Source organism: Tachypleus tridentatus, chromosome 8 (genome assembly GCF_004210375.1).
Source record: "Tachypleus tridentatus isolate NWPU-2018 chromosome 8, ASM421037v1, whole genome shotgun sequence".
Classification (NCBI taxonomy): Eukaryota; Metazoa; Arthropoda; class Merostomata; order Xiphosura; family Limulidae; genus Tachypleus; species Tachypleus tridentatus.
Window position 1 is genome coordinate 122073935 of NC_134832.1, and position 19621 is coordinate 122093555.

Genomic DNA, 19621 nt, shown 5'->3' on the forward strand with positions numbered 1-19621 from the left:
GCTCATAAAAATACTGGAAAGTTGTGATCAGAGGAGTTTGTGGTCATCGGGAGGGGAGGGGGGCAGGAAGGACTTAGATAACAGGTTAACCTAATTTAATAAAGTTGTGTCCGACAAATATTTACAGAGTCGACACCCACTCATATTTTTATGGGTTTTTTTCACACTTTGATAAACGTTAAATTTACTTGATTGTTTCTTATAGTGGTACACGGATTTGATGTACTTATCTTGGTACACAATACGCCTGTATACATATCGAAAAAGAAATATTATTTACTGCCTTATATACTTCAAAAAATGTTTTCTTTATTTATAGTATGTTTTAACTTTTACCCTATGTTTTTTACCATTAAGAAAATTGTGGCTAGTGAACTAATGAGATTTTACAACTAGACATAAAATATGTATCTCAGAATGGCTGGTATGGGTATTAACACTTTTATATGTGTCTCTGCTTATCAATAAAAGTGTTAATACCCATACCAGCTGTTCTGAGATATATTTTTATTTCAAGTGGATTTCTCGTCATCAAGAATAGACATAAAATATTTACTATTTCTATTTATTTTAAGAGATATGCCCATAGAAAGGCTGAGAGAAACTTTTCAGCAAGCTTGGGTGGTGTGGCCAATTTCTTTGTTTCATTCTCATCACAAAGGTTTACATACTAACATTCAATATAAGTTTGCTTCGTAATGTGACACAAAGATACATAAAGGGCTATCTGCACCTTGTAGTCCATAAAATTGAATTGATAGATTATAGAGAAGACAACTAGTCAGCAACACCTTCTACCAACTCTTGAGCGAGTTTTGTTTGAGCAAATGGTAGGATATGACTGTTACTTTTCACTTTTATAGCGTGCCCATAGCTACAAAATGACGAATGTGTTTTTGCGGTTACGAACCACAAACCACGAATCCTCAGATTTATAGCAACAAAAAGAAACGATAAACACTAGGCCACACCCTGCCGTGGTGTGGTCAGATACTTATTTTGGTAATTTCAGCCCAAACAGTATATTATGTGATATATGAACTAAAGGGGTAGATCAGATATTCCAAAAATCCAGCCTCCTCCAGCGGCTCAGTGATAAGGCTGAAGACTTACAACTCTAAAATTTAGGTTTCGATAACCGTGGTGAGTTAAGTAAAGATAATCCATTCTACAGCTTCGTGTTTAATAACAAACAATAGGACAATAAACCTAAGATTCAGAAGTAGCCATTCCTAATTTACAAAGACTGAGCATAAAGAATCAGACAACCGTACCCGCCACTTACTCATAGCCACAATTGATTGTCACAACTATAACCTTTACACATCTTGTAACATTCGTTTGAGTTTAGTTATCAGTGGTTAACCCAACGAATAATCAGTCATCTCTACTGAACTTGTTAATCCTTTTATACTCACATGGGTGTTATTTAATGTTATTATTTGTGACTAACCCGGATGTCATCATCGCATCATTTTTAATATATCAGTTTTATTATTATTTAAAATTTCAATATGGTAAACTCAACTTCCAAGTGAATAGAGTCATCGTACCATTGTTGACCATTGTAAGTTCATCCTAAATTACATGCAAAGATTCTTCGTTTAGTCTGTCACCAATAGTTTCAAGCCAACAAAAACTTCGTAGCACTAGTTCTATCGGATCCTGCAGAACTGGTTGGCATAACGTCTCATTTCACCCCTGTTTCCAAAGTTGGGTCACACCAACGTATGCCCTACGTTCCATCCTCCACAGATTTCTTTGTTCCTGTTATGTAAAACAGCCATCTTCAACTAGTTATCACATGAACATTAACCTGTATACTTAGAATCGCTATTCAAAAAGTCGACAGTTATTGTCGTGAAAACTGAGAGAAAAAAACAACAACAATGTTCTTTATGAGACTCATGTACTTTGTCTCCTAATCAGGGCTGAAAAAATTATATATTATCCTCTGAACACAGTAAGTGATGACAAATCATGACGTAAAAACTGTATTTCACGTGATACATTAGTTCCATGCTATGCCAAAGTCAAAAGAATATTGTTTGATACAATTCAAACAAGCTTTATAACGCCCCCACGGCTGAAAGAGCGAATATCTTTGATGCAACGGAGATTTGGGCCCGCGGTCCAAAGATTACGAGGCGAGTACCCTAACTACCTAATCGTGGAAGAACTTCCATATTTGATGACTTGGTATCCTTGATAATTCAAAATGGGCTATACCGCTCAGAAACAACTTCTGAGATTATACGAACAGAGTTTTTAAGCCGAAACCTTGAGTTCTTTGTGATAAACCTGAACTACGTCAGATCAACTTGATTTAAAAAAAATTGCGTTTTCAAGATTTTTATCTGACTTCTTCAAAACAATTAAGTCAATTAGTAAAAAATCTGATTTTTTTTCTATTTATATACGATATTTTTAACGTACTTAAATGCCTGTTTAGAAGAAGCAGTGAAATAGAACTTATGAGTTGCCACCCAATTTACTTTGAAGATGAAATACGGATTCAGATTCACTTACTCCAAAGGAATGATAATACACGATCAGTTATTCCATTCAACGTATTTGAAAATACACATTCATCTTGTTCGCTCACCTCACTTCAGTAGATAATACATACCGTACACCAAAAGTACTTTGAAAAAAATAATAAACATTCATTCAGTTCACAGGCCCCCCCCAGTGGTTCAGCGGTATATCTGTGGACTTACAACGCTAAAAACCGGGTTTCGATACCCGTAATGGGCAGAGCACAGATAGCCCATTGTGTAGCTTTGTGCTAAATTCAAAACAACAACAACATTCAGTTCACTCGTTTCATCTGAAGAAAGAACTCGGCCCAGCATGACCAGGTGGTTAAGGTGCACGACTCGTAATCTGAGGGTCGCAGGCTCGAATCCTAGTCGCACCAAACATGCTCATCCTTTCAGCTGTGGAGGTATTATAGTGTGACGTTCACTCCCAATATTCGTGGGCAAAAGAGTAGCCCAAGAGTTGGCAGTGGGTAGTGATGACTAGCTGCCTTCCTTCTAGTCTTCTACTGCTAAATTAGGAACGACTAGCGTAGGTAGACCTCGTGTAGTTTTGCGCGAAAATTTAGAAACAAAAAAAATAAACAAAAGAAAGAACTCCAATACAGTAAATAAATACGGTTAAGAATATTTCGTGTTTTATTAGTCATTTTATTCAACATTTCTTAGTTCCTTAATACTTTAATTATTTTGGTGTAACGAATTGTTATTTTTTTTAATTTAAGAATGGTTAACATTTACTATATGCTTTATTTTTTGCTAGGCGACTCAGTAGTTTAGTTTGTCTGTTTCTCAATTTTGCGCAGAGATGCAAGAGGTCTATTTGCACTAGCCGTCCCTAATATAACAGTGTACGATTGCACAATATTTACCTATTTCTGTAGATTGTAGGGAAGACAACAAGTTATCACCCTTCACCGCCACATCTTGGGCTTCTCTTGTACCATTGAATAGTATGATTAAATGTCACATTATAACGCTTCCACAGCTGAAAGGACGAGCATGTTTGGTGTGAAGGGGATTCAAACTGGTGAAACTGGTCAAACGCCCTTATCGATTGATCAAGGGATAAATAAAAGATACCAAACAGATATTAATAAACAGGATTAAAATATACTCTTCAAAAAAGAGAAACGCAAAAGGCAAAATTTGAGACATACTGTTAACAAGTTTATTCCGGGTAGTTCCGTATGACATGTGTGAAACTTTGCACATTCACTGCTGAACATCCAAAGTCTGCAAAGGCAGGGTCCACGTTTACTAGTTGAAGTTTAACGTCACTCAACGTCAATAACGAGTATGCCCCCCGTGAGCATCAATAACTGCTTGGCATCTCCTGCCCATGGAAGCGATGAGATGATGAATCACATCCTGTGGAATGGCTGTCCACTCAGCCTGCAAAGCTGCTGCAAGCTGAGGTAGAGTCTGCGGTTGAGGTTGTTGCCGTCGCAGACGTCGGTCCAACTCGTCCAAAAAATGTTCGATGGGGTTTAAATCTGGTGATCTGGAGGGCCAGGGAAGAACGTTGATGTTGTGGTGTCTCAAGAAGACAGTGGTGAGTCGGGCTGTGTGAGGACGGGCGTTGTCATGTTGAAAAACGTCGTTGACGTTCACCATGATGGGTTGCACACGGGGCCTAAGAATCTCGTAGACGGTTGCGTACGGTCTCTATTGCGTGTAGGTGGCTTAACACTGAGCTATGGAAACTGAGAACCAGTCACTTTTATAGGGATTTTGCACATGTTGCACTTGCAGAACATGCAGATCTCTCAAACAAATTGATTGGACACGCATGCGTTTTGGCGAAAAATTCGATGTTTTCCTCCGTTTTCAAAGTGCACAACTTTTATTGTCATTTTGGTCTGACAATCAGTGCCTTAACACGTGTAACATCACATACTCTGAGCTTGTAACGTTATTACATATATTTCTCTTTAAAATAAAAAAAATGTCCCTTTTGCGTTTCTTTTTTTGAAGAGTATATATTCATAATTCTACATAAAAGCAATGAAATCCATTTCATTATTTTACTTTTGGAGAACACATTTCTTTTAAACGCATCTAAATTGTATAATTGTTGCTAAAACGAACTCTCCAGCAGTAAGTTTGTTTTACTTGTTTGTTTGTTGTCAGGCACAAAACTACATAATGGCTGTTTGTGCGTTTTTAACCTATCAACTTAATGCTGAACCATCCGTTGGAAACAACAAGTTTGGTTGTAAGTTTGTATTCCCAACCCATTGTTTTCTTCAGGAAATGTTTTATTTTTTTGTACATTTGATATTGTGATTGATACCATGGATGAGAGGACTGATAGCTCATAAACAACAGTTTGTTCACGTTCTATGTTTCGTTTTAACTGACGATGTTAGGCAGGTTTGTTTTTTTTACTTGTTATACAGCCTGGATGTTGCTGTTTAAGTATAATTGTTTCAATAATTTAGTACAAATCCAAGAGATGTTTGAAATGGTACCTGCAACATAATCCAATCCATGAGCAAATAGAAATAAAATGAGGTGGAAAGAAATATAAAAAGAATGTTAAATGTAAATACTGAGGTTAATGAGATGAAAGGAGAACAACAAGTGAACTCACTGAGTCAAGATGAATCGACTGTATAACAAAACTCGGTAACAGACAGTAAAAAATAACAGGTAAACGTGTTTGCCGATAAATTATTAATCAAATAAATTAATTCAATTACAGAAGGGAAGTGCGGATGTTGAAAATGTCTCGGGAAAACCAAAAAGAAATGAATTTGAAAACACATGTATATAATAAAACTAATAGTCTTTCCAGACATGCCATGGAAGAAGCGAACAGATGATTTGTTGCTTGAATCGCTGCAAAAAAAAAATAAAAATTAGAGAAAATCAAATGTAATATCTTATCTGTCTCCTGAGCAGACACCGTAGAGTTTTCGAAAGAATACAAAGTTCGAAAAGAAGACCTCAGAATATTCTGAATGAGTTTTACCTCACAGAAAATGATCTCGAGAGCAATGAATTCCAGTCTAGATTAAATTTATAAATTACAGCGGATGTAGAGTTGGAAAGGATAATTATATTTTGTGGATAATTATTGATGGTTTCCGTTGTTTATCTTAACGTCAGGTGCAGGTAGGTGTTTTCTTATAGCAAAGCCACATCGGGTTATGCCGATTTTAGAATTGTAAATCCGTGGACTTACCGCTGTACCAGCGTGGGACTCTTTTAACTCTTAACGTCAGCTGACTAGCAATGAAGTCAGATGCGTGTGGCAAGTGGCCTGATGAGACACTCACAGTTGAAAAACACGTCTGCATTCAAATAGTTGCATGTGGTAAAAGAACAAAATACCTTTGGAAGTCCAGTTTGGGAGAGAAAAAGAATAAAATAACAAAAATAATCGTGACATTAATTAAGAAGAATAGCTCGCGGTAGTTATCAAAGTGAATTTATATAGGATGCTTAAAAATAATGGTAGACTTGTAAGTAATGAATCAACAAACGTGGAGTAAAAGAAAAAAAACAAGATATATAGGGATCAAAGACACTTGAATGTCATTAAGAGGAGACAGCTACTGTAAACTAAGAGAAAAGTCGAAATATTAAAAGGGTCTGCTTGTTTTAATTGTTTGTTTAGAATTAAGCACAAAGCTACATAATGGGCTATTTATGTTTTGCCCATTACGGGCATCAAAACCTGACTTCTAGCGGTGTAAGCCCACAGACATACTGCTGTCCCTCTGGGGGGGGGGCAGTGTTAAGAGAAAGAAAGACGTAACTAAAGGAATATAACGTGTAGGAATGACTCAAATGGAGATAGTGAGAAGTGTTATGTATCTATATACAATAATGCAGTGAATTAATAAGTACTGGGAAAATCGAACAGAAAATACAACATGAAGCAGACAGCAGGCTGTTTGTTTTGTTCAATCACAAAGCTATAAAATGAGATACTTAATCTGTAGTTGTTATGAAGAATGATCCCTGATTTATTGTAATATAAATTTTCTCATGTTTCCCGTTAATTCATCGGAGAATATAAGAAACTAAAACAAAAATACCAAGAAAAAATATTAATGGAAAAGATGAAGCCAGGGGCAACATTTGTTTAGAAATGACATAAATCTCTAATAAGAGTTTGGTTGCCAACTGTGTGAATTCAAGGACTTCACAGCTCAAAAAGGTGACGCCGTTCAGACTAGGCCTTTTTTTTTTTCGACTAGTGATATCACCATGTTGGACTAGGAATTTTTATTTCGAAGAGAGGGCGTAACCGAACAAAACATTGTATTTGTTACATCTGGAGATTCAATACTGTTGATCTGTGAATTTGTGAAGGTGGTTTGTTTTTTGAATGTTTGCTCGTGATAAGTTTGTCGAACTTAGGAGACTGTGAAAGGGACACTCCAATCGCACAAGTTAATGTTTTTGTGGTATTTTGATGTAGCTCAACTGGGTGTGGTATATACTGGAAAAGGTGGGTGATAGATGCACTTCTGATAACTGCAGAAGGTGGATAAAACAAGCTGATAATATACTGACTGATACATCAACAGAATCATTTGGTAATTTACGAAATCTATGGAGGAACTCTGGATTTTAAGAATAATATTAACATACTTGAGATTTGCAAATAAAGTGATGAGTTTATGGAGTGGACAATTCGCCGTAGGAGCAGTAGTAACTTGCTTGTTAAGGTCAACAAGGAAAGCGATGAGTTCAGGGAGTAGAAAGTTGAACCATGACGGCACTAGTATCACGCTTGTTGGAATCAGCAAAGAGAGTACGTGCAGTAGTAACTTGCTTGTTAAGGTCAACAAGGAAAGCGATGAGTTCAGGGAGTAGAAAGTTGAACCATGACGGCACTAGTATCACGCTTGTTGGAATCAGCAAAGAGAGTACGTGCAGTAGTAACTTGCTTGTTAAGGTCAACAAGGAAAGCGATGAGTTCAGGGAGTAGAAAGTTGAACCATGACGGCACTAGTATCACGCTTGTTAGAATCAGCAAAGAGAGTACGTGCAGTAGTAACTTGCTTGTTAAGGTCAACAAGGAAAGCGATGAGTTCAGGGAGTAGAAAGTTGAACCATGACGGCACTAGTATCACGCTTGTTAGAATCAGCAAAGAGAGTACGTGCAGTAGTAGACAGATGAACCATGGATGTAGAAGGTGAAACTTGAACAATTCCGTATTATACTGAAAGAAATGATGTTTGAGTGGAGGTTTCAGAAGCTATTGGGCTCTTTAAAAAAGGACAGCGTGAGTCACCTTATTTCATCTTAAGAATATTAAAAATAGATTAGTAAGATGACAGAAACAGGGTCCTGTGTGATCATCTGTGTTATATCTAATCTGCCAGATGGGCTAGGAAAGCTAGAGACATAGGGTCGTGTGTGATCATTTGTGTTATATATGATCTGCCGGATGGGCTAGGAAAGCTAGAGGCATAGGGTCCTATGTGATCATCTGTGTTATATAAGATCTGCACGACGGGCTGGAGACGTCTATAAATAAATAGTCTTGTGTGATCATTTGTGTTATATATGATCTTCAGGACTGCCGCGTGATCCACAATCGAATTAAAGTAAATATCCATGGCCAAATGGTTAGGGCGGTCAACTCGTAACCTGAGGGTTGCGGATTCGTATCCCAATCGTACCAAACGTGCTCGTTCCTTCAATCGTGGAGACATAAAAATGTGACGGTCAATCCTATGTTTCGTTAGTAAAGAGTTTCCTAAAAGTTGGAGGTGGGTGGTGATGAATATTTGCCTTCCCTCTAGTCTTACGCTGCTAAATTAGGGACAGCTAGCACAGATATCCCTTGTGTAGTTTTTCGCGGCATTTAAAATAAGATAAATAACATACAATTATGAGTTCATAAGATCTTCATAATTCACTTTTGTGTTCAACCGTCATCTTATTAAGCCAATAGAGTTATTTTATAACGTGTAACATGGCACTTTCTGTTACTTTCATACCGACACTATAAATAAGTTGAATTTATATTCATTGGTTTTTGGTTGAAGAGAACCATAATTCAAAAATGGAAGACAAAATCTTAAAAAAAAAAGGGTAGGTTGTGCGTTTAGCATGTTATTTGTTTCGTATTTCTAACTTAAACGACACCTTGTGCAACACCTAGGCTAAACGGCGAGATGAGAAGTCTCTACGGTTCAGGCAAAATGATCATTAATATAAAACTACCGACCAGAGATAAGGTAGCCAATCAGTAGCACATGCTTCTTGTGCGGAGGATAATCAGTAGAATATCGCATATTTGACTTTGGACCACCGACCACAGTTTGACATGTTAATCACTAGTCAACCCGAAACCATTTATAAAAATGAGTTAAAATGAGCAAAACAGTATATTCAGATACTGTAAAGACAAAACTGCGTAAGTTCCAACTTTATAGACTGATATCTGATACAGTGATCCAGTGAGTTTTTAATCAGATATGTAGTTCTAAACCTAAACAATTCAGAAATGTTCTTATGAACTTTATCAGTCGTTTCAGTTCAAGTTATAAATGCTGATCGAAAGAGCATAGAAAGTTTTCTTGGATTGGAATGTTACTGCTGTAACTCGTTTTGCAATTAATATGAAATATAGTATTTAGAACTTTAAAACTTGAAAAGAAAAGTGTTATTCAACCCTTGTAAGTTGATAAACCAGAAAATAAGACCTATGGTATTAGATCGCATTGCTTCATCAGTTGGCACTTTGCTGTTTATTGCATTTTCGGCCATTATTCTAGCCAATCTTACAATGATCGACTGACACAAGAGATTGAATTTGATTCTAAATATACACATTATTCATCAATGAAAATAGTATTTATAATCATAGTTCAAGAAATATTATGTACAAATTACATATATATATAACATATTTTGTATTTTGGAAAACTAGTTAATATACACCATCATACGAATAATTTTATTATTTAAGAATTACATTACGTGCAGGGTTAAGAAATAAAAAAAAATAACCAAATGAGAGACTAATTCTACCTAACTTTTATGACGTTTTCAGCCAACTAGATATTTTGTAAAGTATTTAAAGACAATAAATTGCCAAAAAGTACATTTTATCAGCAACTCACCATTAAAATAACAGTTTTTACAAAAAATAGGTAGTTATTCAGTACGTAAATATATGTAGGTTAGTGGCGCCATCTAGTATTCATAAGTACAACTGCATAGAGTTAATAGAATATGTGACAGATGTCAACCAATTTGTAAGCGGCAGGTTTACAGCCTTACAACGCTAAAATCTGAAGTTAAAATTCCCGTGGTAAAAAGAGCGAATATAGTATATTGTGTATCTTTGTGCTAAAACAAACATGTGGTAAGTAGATTGACATACTTTTTTATAATATAAATTGATAGCAGGTTTTATTATTATGTCACGATTTCTAACATCATAAGGTTTTATCTCACCGAAAATATTATCATATATAATGATAATATATAATTTAGTCTCTAGTATTTTCACCAGACTATACTGAGATCATTTTATTATGAGTGAAAACTGCTATTCACTTAGGTGTAAGTTTGTGAAAACTTACATGACGAAAAAGTTCAGAGCTAAACAAATTTTTAAAAGTTTTAAAAATGTTTTCCACTAGATGCTGCTGCAATCACAGTTTGTATTGACCCTAAATTAATTAAGGAGCATTCATATAGAAAAGACCATATAATATGCATTTATTTTACACATGTTCACACTTTTTACATAGTACTTTAATTCCAATGGCCAAAATGCATTTTGTCATTTTTTTCATGCATTTTTTAAAAATATTTTCATATTCTTCAGTGTTATGTTATAACCTCTAGAAAGTATCATTGTGACTTTGTAAACAGCGGCAAAATGTAAAAAAGAACAAAATTTGGTTTTCATTACCAGACTTTGTAATGAAATAAATCACATTTTCTTCATTGATAGAGTATTTCATCTAATCAAGGATCGTATAAAATTTCATCTTACCTATAGAATCAGTCTTATCTTCTATCTTAGATGGGCATCTTGTATCGTGATGTTTCCGAAACTGATCAGTGATGTTTTTCTCCCGTTTGTTTTGCTTATCAAACTTCTTCGTGCTTTCCTGGAAATTATTTGATGAAGAACAGGGATTCTTGAGTGATGCCATACTGGTCAAGTTCCGAAGAATTCCCAGATTGTCCTCGTTAGTTTTTGACTCATCCATATCATCTTTCTGGTCTTTCAACGCCCACTGCTCGATTATCTTTTTCCTGACAACCTGCTTGTCGATTATTCGACGCCTTTCCATTTCTATCTCGTAAAGATTCAGTTCAGAATCTGAGTCTGTTGCATCTGAAACGTTTTGAGGATTTGATGTCATATCATGAAGACTCTCTGATTTTGAAATCATGTCTGAAATATTCTGAGACTTTTCTGTTTCAGATGGAGCTTTTTGTGCGTTTGATGCCACATCTGAATCTTTTTCCGGACTTAATATCAAATCTGGAAATATATGTTGCTTAAACAAATAGTCAGTTTCTCTTCTATTTCCCTTGTTTTGTTGTTCAGTAGAACCATTTTCGTTTATATTAGTAACGAAAACCATTTTTGCTCCAACAATTCCATCTAAACTTACGTTTTTGGAAACACTGAAGTTTTCTGACTCCTCAGTTTCCATGTTTCTCTGTGTTTTGATAGGTAGTCTTGTTCAAGTTCAATAATATGTTCTTCCCATTTATAGTTTGAAGTCACAAAAATATTTGTAAAGTTAATGTATGTTCACTATCGGAATACACTGAGATTTACTCAAAAGGCTCCTTGACTTCTTGTAATCATCATTTTTATGGTCTTTACCCTTTCATTTGATTTGTGTTCAGCGTTAGTTTCCCTCTGATAAAATCTAAAGCTTTCAATCTAGTGTTGGTTTCGTAGTCAATGTCTTTCTCAGTTAGTGGCATTAGTTTCACTTTTCGATGCTATTCGATTGGCTAAAATACGTCACTAAGGATCTCAAGATACCACATATTCCAAGGGACAGGAAAAGTTTGGAATGTTTGAACTTTCACCCTAGATGCCTCATTATATCTAAACCCCATTGTAGCATCTTGAGAATATCCAGTGATGGTAGATAATCTAAAAATATAAGATACAAGTTTTTTGACATGAATGTTTACCAAACACGTACATCACAATTTTGTTGTTTATTTGATTTGATGAAATTATCTTCGTGTATTTTTATATACTAAAGTCAGTTAAAAATATCAAAAAACAGCATATTACCATATCTTCTAAACTTCTCTACCCTTGCTTGAAGTATCAAGCCATAATAAATACATCACTCATCCACGTACACATACACAAATTAGGGCCCGGCATGGCCAAGCGTGTTAAGGCGTGCGTCTCGTAATCTGAGGGTCGCGGGTTCAAATCCCCGTCGCACCAAACATGCTCGCCCTTTCAGCCGTGGGGGCGTTATAATTTGACGGTCAATCCCACTATTCGTTGGTAAAGGAGTAGCCCAAGAGTTGCCTGTGGGTGGTGATGACTAGCTGCCTTCCCTCTAGTCTTACACTGCTAAATTAGGGACGGCTAGCACAGATAGCCCTCAAGTAGCTTTGTGCGAAATTCCAAAACAAACAAATACACAAATTAGAATGAAAATCGCAAAAACACAATTTTTGGAATTATGGAAAGCTTTAAATATTTTTCACAATGTCTCAACTGTCAAAGACATTCAAGAGATGATGTTACACTTTTAGTCCTTTATTATTATAATTGATGCAGTTTATATTCATAATTTTTTATAATTTTGTGTTACAAACTTAAAGGTGTTCTTCCAGGAAGTATAGAGTTTTAAAGTACAATTTCGTTTTTGTATATCAAGACCTTATTGACGTTCGAGACACTTTCTTCGTGATTAGAGCTGTGCTTAATAATAATTAACAATAACAAAACCTATTAATGAAATTGTGACACAGTGGTATGTCTGCAGGTTTACAAATCTAGAAACCGGGTTTCGATACCAGTGGTGAGCAGAATTGAGGTAGCCCAGTATGTAGTTTTATGCTTTAACTGAGAATAAATCAGTCAAATTAATCTAAACATCTTAAAGTATTCCTTAACATGTTGGCTCCCACACGACTCACTGGTAGAGGTCGTGCTCTATTTTCTTTTTAAAGGCCCACTTATTGGCTGGAACAAAATGGTCACACATACACTCTTCCTATAAAAGTAATTGTAAAATGACTAGCGAGACCCTAGAATGTATCGACAAAATGGGCTTGGGAGTCAACGTGTTAATGATGATAATATTCATATACTAAATCATACAAGTAAAAGAAATATTTTAAAAAAATGAAATTATAAGAATGAATGCACCAAAAAGTAAGGAAACAAGGTAGGAATGGGCGTGGTGCAATAAAACTTCCTCTGTAAAGGGAGCGTGTCCAGCCTCTAATCCATATCTATTTCGTTGATTCTTTCTATCCTGTACACAAAAGTACGTATGCACTATATTTATAAAAAACTGTGTTATATTTATCACCCAATGACAAGAGGCTTATGTGAAATGAATTATTGGAAGTGAAACACGCATTCTGAAGTCTGTTTATATGACAGCGGATGAATCAGATATTCGTGTGGACCCATAACTTTACAACTTGTCCCTCCTTTATCAATTGCACGAGAAACCAATAGGATTTAGTACATTAGCTATATAGGTGTATTAATATATTAATATACAAAGGTAAAAATTTCAAAGAGGTTTCTATGTATCTACGTCATAGATTCGTTACTGTATATACAATCGTAGACACATTTCTGTACGTACCAGTAAATTTAATAAAAACATCATGAACGCCCTATTTGGTGCCCCCATTCTACACCTTTAATTTTATTAAATATATTTCTGCTTTTTCATGTTTCCAAGCCTTTTTTTTTCATACAAGCTGATATAATCTTATGAATCAATGATTCATTTGTGTTGATATTATGTATGTATATCATCAGTGTTTGTGTGCATCATATTATTAAGTTACGTATTAAATGATTCATGAATTCAAATTAGATTTAATTTACAATACGTATCATGCATTTCTCGCAAAAGAGGATGGCTTATATTTTAGCCTAGAGAGTGAAGCTTCTCTCAAGGCTCACCCAACGTTGATAAACCCAATACTTCTGCCAGTTTCCAGATCTTGTCACGCAGTTCTGTAAATCGAGACGACCAGATTCCTTTCACTGTTTACATACCTATTTAGTGGACGGAGTGAGCAGTCTGACCCATGCACTTTAAAATGACATCACTGTATTACTTGATGTACGTCAAATAGCTCTTACTTTTGGCGATGTTTAGTACATAAAAACGCTAGCAGTAACACGGAATCCTTCTGCTATTTTTCTGTTTGTTGAATCTGTTTGTTACGCACAGCTAGAATTATTCAGTAATGTCAGTTACTTAGTGGAATTAAGTTCTGTGTTTTTGTAAATATTTTGTATCTGCTCTGCTGACTTTTACAAGTGGTTCTGTGATTTTTAATGTTATATGTGGTTTGTTTGTCACGTAAAAACAAATGAAAACAGACATCATCTTCTTAATAAAAACTCACCTAACAAAATGCATTATTAGCTGTTGTTTGATTTCTTTTAGCAGTACTTAAAAACACCCATTTTGAGTATTGCTAAAAGAAATTTAAAAAGAAAACGGTTCTGTTTCTTTGTTTTGAATTTCGCCCAAAGCTACACAAGGGCAATCTGCGTTAGCCGTCCCGAATTTAGTAATGTAAGACAAGAGAGATGGCAGCTAGTCATCACCATCCACCGCCAACTCTTGAGCTACTCTTTTACTACCGAATAGTGAGATTGACCGCCACATTATCACGACCCCACGGCTGAAAGAGCGAGCATGTTTGGTGTGAGGGGGACTCGAGCTCGCGACCCTCGGATTACGAGTCGAGTGCCCTAACCATCTGGCCATGCCGGGCTAAATACGGTTCTACTTTATTCTAATGTATTTGCTTTAACTCTTAACTCTGCTATGATATAAACTTTCAATACCATTTCTATAAGTGTAGGTAAAATAACAAACCTCACGGTAATGACACTGTATTTTTTTTTTTTACTTTTTTATGTTGGAATCTTTATGTGATTTAACACAGACACTTTGAAGATTTATAATGAGCTGATAAGTGAGAATATAAATACAGTTTAATGATTGTTGGCCCATCTTGTTTATGCGTATTTGTGACATACATATTCAACCTATCACAAATATCTCACAGACATTATAGAAAATTTATTGTAGTTATGTGATTTGACAGATGTTATTAGGAAAACATATAAAACTATGTTGATTTTGAAGATATATATTTTCTTCTTTTTACAAAAAATGATCACTACACTTATTAAATATTTTTTTTCCATGATTATTTGTCACAGCATTAGTAAACATGCAGAAATAAACAAACTGGAGGATAGAAGAATAAATCTAGTATTTGGAAATAACGGATCGAGGTTCGCGTGAAATGTTTTGTTTGTTTTAAATTTCGCGCAAAGCTACTTGAGGGCTATCTGCGCTACCCGTCCCTAATTTAGCAGTGTAAGACTAGAGGGAAGGCAGCCAGTCATCACCACCCACCAAAAACTCTTGGGCTACTTTTTTACCATCGAATAGTGGGATTGACCATCACATTATAACGTCCCCACGGCTGAAAGGGCGAGCATCTCTGGTGTGAGGGGAATTCAAATCCGCGATTCTCGGATAACGAGTCGAGTGCCTTAACCACCTAGCCATGCCGGGCCTTGTGTGAGATATGCTCGAAGTATTATGTACTTTTTATAAAGACTAGATTTAAGTTTATGAAGATTGTAGTTATCGAACAAAGTGTCTTTTCGTTTCTTCAGATAAAATAACATTTCTGATTTACGTAAGTTTGTTAAAAATAACCATAAGGTGCCATATCTTATAAGTTATCAATCAATGAAGAGTATTAAAACTGTAAGAAAATTCACGTTTAGAATGACAAATCTTGTTTTAATCTCGCTATAAGATAAAAACATCAAACACGAAATCTGTTTAGTACAGATATACTTTCAATACTGTACTTGTATCTATACATGTATAGCAAAGAATAATAGGTTATTTTACAGAAACATACCTGATAAAAGCCTAATATGTAAAACAGATATGTAATTAAATACATGAAATAATTATATGCCAAAATCTCGCAAAAAAAACGCCCCGTTTAATACAGGTGTATGATCTCTATATGTATTTATACATATACAGCAAAGAATAATATATTATTTTATAGCCCATACATGGTTAAAGCCGGCTATATAAAATAAAGACGTAATTAAATACATAACAACGTTTTATACAGCGCAGATAGCCCTCGTGTAGCTTTGCGCGAAATTAAAAAAAAAAACATTTCATGTGTTTTTCTATGGAGAAAGGAAGTTACAGTGATAAGGATCTTAAGTAAGAGGACATAACGTTAATAAACGTTCTCATCGAATAAATGAAACATTTACCTTTACGTCCAGAAACAACACTCAGACTTTCTGTCACTGTCGATGGTTGGTCACGTTATTTAGTGAGAGAAGCTATTAAATTTTATCTCCTTAGACAGACGAAGGGAAGCGTAATAACGACATGTCTCACACGTGAATACCCTACATCTCATTGACCACGTGAGAAGCGTGGTTGTTTGAGAAACAATCCAGCAACTTTCATACTCTGGCCTTGAATATCTTTAGAATATTCAACATTGTCTAACGGATCAGCTAACTAAGATTGTTCGACATTGACTCGATAGGCTGGTAGTAATTAATCAACAGGCTTTACAAAAGAGAAATAGGGTTAAGTTTAATTTTGGCCCCCTTAGGATATTCTCCGTAGTTTACAGTGTTTACATAACAATTTTAGTTGAGATTGGCCTAATAGGCTCGGAGAAGTTACGATTGGAAACAGACATTTCGTATTTATATATAGATATAGACGACTACATTATACATAGTAGTCTGTATAAAAACTCAGTCTAGACTACATCGAAAGATAAACTACGCAAACTCAAAAATGCTATATTGACCCAATTCAAATGTTTTGAACTCAAGCCCTAAACATGAAATTACTTTACATGTATTTCAATTATAGATTTGTGAGGTTTTTAGCGAAAAATAAAACATTTATTAACGAAAAGCAAACTATATTTCATTCCAATAATTATACCGTAAAGCATAACGTTAAAAGTCTTTCACTTTTTACATGATTTACAAGTAAATAGCTGTGGTACACTTCTGTATGTGACATTCTTATGTCTTAACAAAAACTTTATCACAGTAAATAATTGATCAGAAAAATCAATAACATTACATTCTTCAGCTGGACTTGGAAACTATTTGAAAATCTAAGATAAGTAACAGTTATTAAATTAACTTTATGAAATATTTTCTAACCTTACCTTTAACATTAAACTACCATAGGTTAAAAGTTTTCTTTCTTTACCTTCGAATGTTTGTAAGTTTTCAGTGAAAATAAGTGGTCGTTTATCGGCGAGATCAGTATTAATTTTGATTAGGGATTTACAATATTAAAATCAAGGGTTCAATTCCCCTCGGTGGATTCAACAGATAGTCCAATGTGGCTTTGCAAAAAGAAACACATATACACACACACACACATGAATTTGGAAATGAAAAAAAAAAATCTTTTACAAATTTCTTGTGTGTCTCATTCATCTACTACACTCACTTAACGGCAGATAATCTGATTATTTCTGTAGGTGAAGGGGTAGCATGTCAGATCCGGAAATCCAGAAACTTTGAGTGAGATACATGACTGTTCAGAGCATGTCTCGTGAATTATTATGCTGTTTTCTTTGATCCGAGCTGTCGTTAAGATGTTTCTATCCTACCAGATTCAATCACTCACACGTTGTCGTCATGCTATTTCTCCAGCAAGGTTAGTACTCTTATCCTTGTAATAATCTTCTTAACTCAGAAAACATATTCGTGTACTTTCGTCCTTACCTGATCTTGATCTGTCTCCCCTTTTACTCTGGACCCAGTATAAGTCACCGTCTATATTTGTAACGTTACTGCTCCTTTATAAAAAAAGTACTTCTCTTTGGGCGCTTCACAGAACCTCTTCCTTCGAAGCTCCTCTGACCTTTCTTACGGCTAACATTTCGAACAACTGACGTGTCATCGTGAATCCATCCACACCTGCTACACTTATAACATTTCAGACATTTCGTTACATTTCAATTAGCTTTGAATCCGACCTCGTTTCCATTTCGACAAGAACAAACTCTTAGAGATTCTGACTTGTTGTCTCAGCAGTTTCTCACAAGTTTCACATGCAGTTCAAGAACGTTGACTGTTTTATAGGTAACATGTTACGTCAATGATATGATCGTTGCCTAAAGTAGGGTCAAACAATTACCCAACTCTAATGACAAAATATAATTATAACCCTTTTGAATGTTATCCAGTTATAGATCAGCGCACGCCTCCAGATTTATCATTAAAAAAACATATTCCTGTAAATCCTCAGCCCCCTACAAAAAAAAAATTAAATGCCGGATATGGCTCTTACAGAGTGTTCTATGTTTTCTGCTGCCATTGAGTCGGAGATCGTTTGTTAAACTAAGCATGAAATTACTTTTAACTTGGAAATTAACTGCATTGTTTGAAACTGGATTTTTAAATGGGAACAAGAATGTTATTAGAGGTGTTCGACCTCAGTAACTTAAAATACTTTTATAAGAAAGAATATATGGCGTTCTTTCCAAAGAGTTACTAGTTAACCACAACCGTTCTCAAGTTAAAATGGTTTTTGATTGTGCTGAATAGAGGTACTTCGGCAACAGCAACAAATATTTGGCACGTGCAGTGACGTGAAATTAAGCCTTCCTTTCTTTCCCCCAGTTTCGTATTATAGTTTATCTCGGACGAGTCTCCGATTCGTTATATTACCTACGATACGTATTAGTATTTTAAATAATTTTAAAGTTACTAACATATTAATATGTAGAAAATTTATGATGTTTTGCCAACAAGATTAATACGCACAATTTTCTGTTTTTTTTAAACACAAATATATTTTAATATACAAACACAAAATACAATTCATAATAACGGTTATTACTAATAGTTTTACAGACTTACAAACAGTACTGATTCTTATATTCATTCTACAACTGAATATTTTACCGACGATACAGGCCCATGACGAACAAATTACTTCTGAGTTGATATTGTCACGCCTCGCTCAAGCTAGCTAGCTTGGTTTGTCTCACACCTTTTCAAGCTAACTTTTACCGATGACAATATTTAATGTTCTCGTAGGAATACTAACGTCCGAAGTAATTCACTGAAGTTAAACGGTTTGTAATGTTCCACATCTATAAACATTTTTAGTTAAATGCTGTAGTTTTTGGACTAGTAGGCGTTAATCACAATCATAGCTTCCTAGGCCTATAGCACACTGACTGTAGCTACCCAATAATATTCTTTTTCTGTTTCTCGCTTAACTGCCTTTATATGAATTACAGATTTTCTTAAAGTTTCAACAATGATCAAGCATACTAGCGTTTTCGTAAAACGAGTGTTGATGATTCTTTCCATTAAGAGGATAGGCGGAACTTACTCAATAGACAGTCAACAATATACATCACATGCAAAACAACAAACAACACAGAAACAAACGTAGGCACTAAAATAAATGTACAACAGTAAATCTGTTACACCTCCTACTTTTCAGTCTAAATCACAATTAGGAAAACTATTCTCCGAAAGAGCAAAAGAGTTCATAAAGTTTAATCGAAACCTAGGATCTTCCAGGGTTTTAAAGTAACCCCTGAATCCTGGTTGTAATGGGTGCGCCTATGGGTGTACTCGTTCAAATAAACCTTTCAATCACGCCACTTTAATTTGCATCCTTTATTATTGAGATGTGAGAGACAATAGACATTTAATATTTTGTTTGTTTGCTTGAAATTAAGCACGAAGCTACACAAAGGGCTATTTGTGCTCTGCCTACCACAGGTATCGAAACCCGTTTTATAGCATTGTAAGTCTGCAGACATACCGCTGTGTCACTGGCGG

General features: G+C 35.2%; 1 protein-coding gene across 1 annotated transcript in view; it reads right to left on the minus strand.

Annotated features, from left to right (window-relative positions):
* Positions 1-19621, minus strand: part of LOC143223372 (uncharacterized) — a 63057-nt gene that overhangs the window by 29887 nt on the left and 13549 nt on the right. The window contains exon 2 of the mRNA XM_076451273.1: positions 10520-11647. Within this exon, the coding sequence (XP_076307388.1) occupies positions 10520-11192 (673 nt within the window). The 5' untranslated portion in view covers positions 11193-11647. The remainder of the gene's footprint in view (positions 1-10519; positions 11648-19621) is intronic.